Genomic DNA, 8,693 nt, shown 5'->3' with positions numbered 1-8,693 from the left:
CTCTCTTGCTATCATGCCTTCTGGAGCTGCTAGCAGTATTGAAGAAATATCAGGAGAGAGACACATTACAAGCAAGAGTGATACAGATTGCAAGTGATTTAATATTATTCATTTTTTGGAGTGACCTCCATCTAAATCATTTTATGCTTTTATTTTCTTTGAAATTCATGCTGCTGTTTGTTAATTCCCTTCGGTTCAAATCTTAAAGATTCAGGCAATCAGCTTTGTTATTTCCTTGAATTTTCACTCATCAATATAATTAGCACACCAAAAAAAATTAATTTTCCATGATATTCCTGCAAAGAGAAAAATCAATTGCTGTGTGTGTTTTGCACAGTGGAGTTTTCCACACATTCTCCACCTTTGTAATGTTAGCTGATTTGTAGGCCTACTATACTTGCCTTTATATAGGGATTACTAGTCTTTCACTCGCGCTTCTGTTTGTGAAGACTCCTATTCAGTAAAATAAAAGCTGGCAGCAATGAGAACAAAAACGGTCCTCTTGAGTCAGGTTCTTTTTTCTAAATAGAATATACCATAGAGCGGCATTCTGCTGACTTGAATAAAAGTTAATTTAAATGTCAATGCTCTTTGTAGACTGAACGGACCATGGAAAGTATAAAAACTGGCAAACTTCTGACTCTACAGTTCACTGAGGACTTCATCAGGGAATTCAACATGGGAAAGGTAAAATTATTCTTTAAACTTTTGATTTAAAAATATATATTTTTAGGATTCATATTCTCTCAACGTTTGGTTTACATTCAGCAAAATACAATCTTCTCTATAACTAGGAGAATGGAAAAGTCTATTTGAATAGCATAGTCCACCTCCATGATCAATGATCTCTTCTGGCTTCCACTCTATCACAGACCTTCCTGTTTGTTCTTTCCTCTCCTTTCCCCCACTTCCTGCCTCTGTACTTGCTTAAAAGCTGCCACATCCTTAACTTTTTCATTTAGATACCCCTACTCAACTACTGGATAGCCTTGTGATTCAAACATGGATCTTTGTTGGGAACAAAAAATTCTGTTGCTTAAACAACTGCACTGTTGGTAGCAAAACAAATCAAATCTTTTTTCATTCTTCTGTGACAATGCAGATCATCTTCTATGAGGACAGGAACTTCCAGGGTCGGCACCATGAGTGCAGTACAGACTGTGCTGACCTGTCCCCTTACTTCAACCGCTGTAACTCCATCCGTGTTGACAGTGACTGGTGGGTGTTGTATGAGAAACCCAATTACATGGGATACCAGTATGTTCTGACTAAGGGAGAATATCCTGACTACCAGCGCTGGATGGGATTCAATGACAATATCAGGTCATGTCGTACCTACCCATATGTAAGTTTCAACTTTTGTTGTGTCCTTTTCCCTACTTTCTGCAAACAATACTTCTTTTCATAATGATTGTCATGAATTATATCTGGGCATATACAGAGTTGGATATATACAGTAGTTAATTAATAAGAGTGAACTGGAAAGGTATCATACCGTGGAGTGAGATAAGCTAATAAGTTTTATTTATAATCAGTTACTTTTAGCTTCAAGAATCACTACCTTATTACATATTTGCACCAAATTATTTTGCTTGTAAAGGGAATTATATTTAATTATTTACAAAATTTGGAGTAGAAGCAAAAACATCTTATTAAAATTGCATCAAATAGGAACTTATTAATATGAAGTAGACTGCTTAGAATGCCACAATAATCAACACTTTTTAAAATGTCATAGTATATACTGTGTAAGGAACTGCTCCCATCATAGATTACAGTACAATAGTATGTGCAGAGAGGTAAAAGTAAAGCACCGACTAGTTGTGCTTTCTTACCTGTCTCTGTTAGAAACAGAAGACAAATCAGAAATAGCAGAGATTCCCAGAACATTCTTGGTCTGTAGTAAGGAATTTAGCACATTAATGCTAATCTTCAAGAGGAAGCTGTTTGCCATTTGTACTGTAATAGTGTGCAATTAATAGTCCATTGGTTTGAATGGCGTCTTTTGTGATTCTTATACTCAAGGACACCTGTTAAGATTTAGGGCGGCACAGTGGCGCAGTGGTTAGCACCGCAGCCTCACAGCTCCAGGGACCCGGGTTCGATTCCGGGTACTGCCTGTGTGGAGTTTGCAAGTTCTCCCTGTGTCTGCGTGGGTTTTCTCCGGGTGCTCCGGTTTCCTCCCACAAGCCAAAAGACTTGCAGGTTGATAGGTAAATTGGCCATTATAAATTGTCACTAATATAGGTAGGTGGTAGGGAAATATAGGGACAGGTGGGGATGTTTGGGAATATGGGATTAGTGTAGGATTAGTATAAAATGGGTGGTTGATGTTCGGCACAGACTCGGTGGGCCAAAGGGCCTGTTTCAGTGCTGTATCTCTAATCTAATCTAATCTAAGATTTGTTTCTGAATAGAATTATTCAGACGGCATACATTATTCACAACTAAAATAAATATGTAATCAAAACAGGTAGCAGTGAGAGATTAAGTTACAATTAATTTTAATCAGAAGTGGAACTGTATAGAATTATCTATAAATAGAACAACAGCATGTTAATAATTACAGGAAAATTCAATTTTCAGAGATTGTTTCTATGGATTTTACCTGTTTATATTTATAGCTTTCTCAAGAGTTATCAGTATATGTTGTCATTGTAGATTCTTATTGTAAAGTACTTTAAGACAGGAATTTTACATTCAGCAGATTTGCAAGTAAAAGCATATCATTCTGTTAGTATGATAAATGGCATTTTTACATTAATTTAATGATTTCGTTAATTTTATAGTCCAGCAGTGATTCCTACAGAATGAAGATTTACGAGAGACCTGACTTTGGAGGACAGATGATGGAATTCATGGATGACTGTCCATCTGTCTATGATCGTTTCCGTTACCGTGACATTCACTCCTGCCATGTGATGGACGGTTACTGGATCTTCTATGAACATGCCAACTACAGAGGCCGACAGTACTTCATGAGACCCGGTGAATACAGGAGATTCAGTGATTGGGGTGCAACCTGTCCAACTATTGGATCTTTCCGCCGTGTCATGGATTTCTAATTCATTAATTCAAAATTTCTATTACTGGAAATGACTCAGTAATTAAGTAATAAAGATAATAATATTCTACAAGGTTTATGCATTCTTGTTTTGTGAAGTACTGAAAACGGAGTTGTGTTTGAAGAACTCTGAGATTGGTGCACCAATTGACCTTGCAAGGGCACCAAATGAATTCTAAACCATTTCACTTTTATTCATCATCATAAACCATTTGCTAATGCACCATCCCTATCTAGTGAAGTACTATTTGCCTAACTATCTCACATGAACTAGCTTGCATCAACTAATCCAAATTTTAACAACGCTTACATGGCCAACCCTGTATTAGCAAAATTGAAAGCTACTGGGCAAACAACTTAAACTGTCATTGCCAAAATCTTCAAAGAGGAAGTCAGACCATGATATCATGAGTTAACATTTCTTTATTGACATTTGTGTTAATAGAATAAGCAGTACATTAAAATCAATCAGTAGGAATAGTCAAGGTAGTTAGATGGTTATTATTAACTGATGGAATTAATATCTGACGTTACAAAGGCATCTATATCACAGTAACAGCATCAGTGGAGCTCTACTGATTATAAGTTGAAAATATAACCAATGTCCAAGGCTGACATAATACCAGCAATGTTAGTTTAGATTAGGCTTCACACGTAGCAGACAAGTTAATAGCTTTGAATAGCAGGTCTGTTGGATAAATTAAAGCCTATTTAGTTCAGCTTATTGTTGGTAAGATCAGGTCTTTAGCAATGATTTCCAGATCATATAATTTTGCCTTTCTGAGATGATGCAATAATGTTGGTGATCACATCTCCCTCAGGGCAATTCAAGTCTACCTCTAGTCTGTCAGCATGATGAATCTCTTCAGTTTTCTTTCAATGTCTATTCTCTCTTTGTAGCACTAAACTTGTTTCTGTTCTCAGGAGCTTAACTTTCATATACAAATAGTACACTGAATTATTTGCCTATCCCTGTCTCGTAGAGTTCTTAACTTACCCTGAATTCCTGTACATCCTTCCTTGTGCTCTTTCTGGAAAATTCACTATTCATCTTTTCTCTGGCTTTTCTGGTATTTTGTGCGAAAACACCATCTATTATATCTTTGATTCTCAGAGTAAATTCTTTCAATACCATTTATTCATATACTGGCCAACTTTATGGCAAGGATCCCTCATTTGATGAGAGTACCTTAGAAGGCACAATGAGCAATTTTTTTAATTACTTAAGAAAAGCCAGATCTGTTCATTAACAGATAAGAGTTAGGACACTCACATGTTCAATTGTGGAAACTCAATTTATTTGGTCTGGGTTTAAACAATAGCCCAAGACAGCACAAACTAAGAATGCCTCAGGTCATTTTAGACTTTTCTCAGCTTAACATAGCCATCCATTCAACTTGTCAAGCCTGGGTATGCCTAGCTTTAGCCACTGATGTGGATGGGTTGGTAAACTGTTAAAGGTCATTTTGTGCTCACGGTAATGTTTTGGAACATCCATGGTTCTGTGCATTAACAGCAGGAATGTTGAAATGCCACTTTCTACAATGTACAGGTGGCTAAAAAAAACTTATCAGCATAAGTGCAATGCTATGTTCGAGACTATTACATGTATACATTATAGAGGAACGTATTACTAATTGCAAAATTAATTAAATAAAACTAAAATATTAGTGTTCTAAAACTTGCAAAACAACCTAAAATTTCAAGTTCATCACTTAGCTGACATATGTGTTTTTTTTTGTATTCAGTAATTTATTGATGCGTACTATTATCCAGTCTTTATGGATCTGACTTCATCACATCCAACATCCTACATTTTCCAGTATAAGTGTAATTAACATACAAAGAGCGAGAACCAAGTGTAAAACTCACATGAAAACATAAAGAAAAAGAAAAAGGCATTAATTTTGACTTGGGTGATAATGTAAAATGGCCAATGATAATTCATCCTTTATACATTTCTCCTGATTGTAATTTTTACCTTGCGCTGTGCTTTATCCTTTTTTAAATCCATATTCTATTCATCACCTAGACAGCATACCGTCATCACACAACCCTATCCTAACCTCAATCTCATCAACTTTGAAACCATAATCCATACTTCCTTTATCTTCTAGCCTTCCTTATTGGCCTTCTAAGCTCTTCCCTCTACAACAGCAACTTGTCTAAAACTACTGCATTAGCATTCTGTCCCTCCTTGGGTACTAGTTGCTCTAACCCATACCCTTTCCTTGACAACCATCATTATGTTCTCATAATCCAGTGCATTCAATTTAAAATTCTCACATTTAGATTACTTGCAAACTGTTCCAGCCCTATCTTTTTTTCTGCTTTCAACTATGTCCTCTTGCACGAGTGGTGGCAGAGCCTTGGTGCTACTCTCTAGAATGCTCATTCTAATTATTCCACCTTGCTAACATCTCTGCCCACGTTCTCAAGCCTTCTAAAAATCTCATTCTTCAAGCATATGTATTTGGGGACTTTTAATTCCAACAAAATCTTCTACTATCGCTTGGTGACTATCTTCTCTGCAATGCACCTTTGGACAATGACTATATTGAGGGCTGGATTTTGTTTCCAGCCCGACGTTGGATTCTGTGGTGGAGGTGGGGTTGGGGGGGTTGGAGAATTGGAGCAGCAGTGGCTGCCATGGAACCTGACACCGGGATTGCCAGGCCCGATCTTCCTGGAGGTGACATAGGCTGACATTGGCTTTCCCGCCCAGAGGCCAATTGAGACCCTTAAGTGACCTATTGATGGCAATTAAGGGCCTCTTCCCGCTGCCGCTGGGATCTCACCAGTGGCGGGGATGAGCCTCTGCCGTGTGGGGAGAATGCTTGAGGCGCCCTTCCTGCAGGCTTGGGGCGGGGGAGGGTCCCTCCTTCATGTTCAATTCGTGGCCCATGGAGGACAGCCCCCATTGGAACCACTGTGCCTCCCGGGACCCCTGGACCAAACGCCCACTCCCCCACCCCTCACTGGGGCCTTCCAGACTGGACCCAGTGACCCACCTCACCTACCTCGGCTCTGGGGTTCCAATGCTGGGGGATACAAAGCCTCTGCACTCCTGGTGGCGCTGCCAGTACTGTTGAGCTGCTGGCCCTCTGATCGGCTGGCAGCTCTTGGAGGCGCTATCCCCGTCCCTATTATGTGTTTAAAGGGATGGGGATCCTGCTTCCTTAACATTTGACCCCAGGAGACTGGAGGATAGCTCTGGGGGCCTGAAAAAATGCCGAGGTGGAATTCCCCTCGTCCTTTCGGCCCAATGCTGGGAGACCGGCCTCCTGCATAAAATCAGGATAGTATAAAAGGGTAGTATAAAAGCATAATATTACTTATTCAGGTCAATGAAAATACTGATAGTTTATACCAACAGTTAGACTGAGAGTTTTGTTTTTTCACTCAGTTTATCTGTTTTATTCTGATAGGCTTTATGTGAACCACTAAAACCTACATGTTCAGAAAATTGAAAGAAGACAAGGCAGAATTTTCCTCAAATTTGTGCTTTAGGCATTTGTACCTTCTGCTTATTAGTTCTCATGCTCCACAAATTGCACAATTTCTAGTGTGATGGAAATCACACATGCCAAATGGAAAAATATTAATTTCATCATATGAAACTTTTCTTGAGAAATTTTTACTGGACATAACAAATAACTTTTAAAAAGCAGGACTGAACAGCTAAAGATGGCCACGCACGTTTGCATATGAGAAGACAAAGGCTGGCTGAGAGAAAGAGGAGGTAAATTACCCAGTCCAGTTGGAACAAAGTGGGTGCTCCCTGATTCAGTTAGCAAGATTGGTTATGTCAATAGTGGTGATCAAAAGCCGTCAACACCCTTTGACTTTGAAAGAGCCAACCCCCCTCACTGAGGATGTCTGATGAACTCTGAAGTTCAAACAACCCTCCAGGAACTTCTGTTTACAAGCAAAGAGGTGGTTGCATGAAATACCTGCTGGTGTAGCACTGAATTTGTGAATTGTGCCTCAGAGTAAAAAAGAGACTGGAACTGAACTCCAAGAGGAAAGCGTCTCTCTCTCTCTGTCTCTCTCTCCAGCAAAGTCCCAGGGAAACCACGGTGGCAGTTATTAAGCCGCAGAACCTTACAGGCAACAACCAAAAAAATGGATAAAACCTCTCTTCGGCCTTCTGGAACAAGAGAAGCAAGCCTGAATTGTGTACGTGATCCCAGCGAGGATTCCAAGACTTTAACTTCAATTAAGGACATTGCAACTCAGTATTTGAATTCCATTTATTACAGACTTTACTTCAACCTCCCAACTCTTTCTTCCCCTCTGTATCTATTGTGCGTGTGTGTGCCTCTCATATGCATGTGATCGTGGATGCGTAGCGTATTTTAGAAATTTTAACTGGTTTAGAGTGAAAAGGTTAATAAACTTACATCTTTCTTGCATAAACTCAAGCAACCTGTCTGATTGGTTCATTTGTAATTATATTCGAGGAACAGTGAGGTTCACTGAGGTGGTAAGCTAAAATCACTGTGTTAAAAAGAATAAAACCTGTTGCGGTCAAACCAGAGAAGGGGCGAAATGGGAGCCTGAGACCTCTTCGTCACCTGGTCGTAACACTAGACTTTAATTAGATGGCCACTTTTCAACTAAAGCCAATATATATTACACGGCAGACAGTACTGCAGTATGGTCCAATTAAAACGAATCCTCTTTTTTTTTGCAGTAGCAGGTAAAAATGCGTCAAACAAAACCAACTGCAAATGGTCAATTGCAGTGTAGATAAGAAAGTAGGTAAGGTGCCTTGTGAACTCAAATTAGGATTTTGGTTCCAAAGTATACGAACGAGTGTGACTAACTGAAAATTGGATATATATGATTAACTGGTAGTTGTGAGAAGGAATAGGGAAAGTGGAAGACACACAAGCCACATTAGATACAGTAAGTAGATAACCTGGTATCACTGGTAAGAAGAATCACTTAGTTCTCAACTAGACAGTTTTGAATCAAAATTCTACAATAGAAAAATATTTTGATGCAATTTCCCAACTCTCTGTACTGGTTGATAAATTTGGAACCACTAGTTCTCAGTCACTGGAAGTAACATGGCACAAAGGTGAAGTGCTATATTGTAGGAAAAAATTAACACGTGAGACTCTACTTGAATGACACACCTTGCTGATTGATCACAAAGTCATTCTGACAGAGGTGCAGACTGTGCCATGGTCCTTGTCATAGGGAGAAAGGTTGTGTGTTTGGCAAGTAACTATGTCGGAATTTATTGGCTTTGTATGCTTTCATTTTTAAATAGTTGCCATGAGGACAGCTATTGGCATAGCAATCAAGTCTTAAACAATGAGCATGGTTGGCAGGTTATCACTGTTGGCAGCAATGATTTGATTCATAACCAGTCAATGAAAGCGTAGTCTACATGTCTGGCAGTGGATCTGCAACTGGCCTAGAGATCGTGATTGGCATAGTTTTTGGACACCACCATTTTTATAATTGGCTCAGCTAAGCACAAATAACACATGGTCATGTTTTTAGCAAGAGAACTATGATCAACGCTGTTAACACAATTTTTGTCATTGGCAGGGAAAGCACAGTTGGCAGAGTAAATGTGGTTAATGTGAGATAAATAGAGAGCAACAGAGTTGTG

The 8,693-nt window shown here is 39.0% G+C and overlaps 1 protein-coding gene across 3 annotated transcripts; it reads left to right on the top strand.

The window, feature by feature from the left end:
* The first annotated feature begins 678 nt into the window (after window positions 1-678).
* On the top strand, window positions 679-3,065 carry LOC137372213 (gamma-crystallin M2). 3 transcript variants are annotated; one of them, XM_068035840.1, is made up of 4 exons: window positions 679-687; window positions 1,103-1,345; window positions 2,478-2,479; window positions 2,795-3,065. In XM_068035840.1, exons 1-4 carry the CDS (start codon window positions 679-681, stop codon window positions 3,063-3,065), a joined length of 525 nt encoding a protein of 174 aa, XP_067891941.1. The 3 variants fall into 3 exon arrangements, with proteins under 3 accessions (XP_067891941.1, XP_067891942.1, XP_067891940.1); XM_068035841.1 differs by lacking the exon at window positions 2,478-2,479 and adding an exon at window positions 1,458-1,459; XM_068035839.1 differs by lacking the exon at window positions 2,478-2,479 and having other exon boundaries at window positions 2,790-3,065.
* The last annotated feature ends 5,628 nt before the right edge of the window (window positions 3,066-8,693 follow it).

This window comes from Heterodontus francisci, chromosome 7, assembly GCF_036365525.1.
Source record: "Heterodontus francisci isolate sHetFra1 chromosome 7, sHetFra1.hap1, whole genome shotgun sequence".
NCBI lineage: Eukaryota > Metazoa > Chordata > Chondrichthyes > Heterodontiformes > Heterodontidae > Heterodontus > Heterodontus francisci.
Note: the sequence above shows the minus strand (reverse complement) of the source record. Positions and strands in the feature narration are given on the sequence as shown.

What these genes read in the sequence shown, in the direction of transcription:
- LOC137372213 (XM_068035839.1), top strand. An exon ending in CATGTCGTACCTACCCATAT is followed by an intron (nt 1,346 to 2,789) that starts GTAAGTTTCAAC and finishes TTAATTTTATAG; the next exon opens with TCCAGCAGTGATTCCTACAG.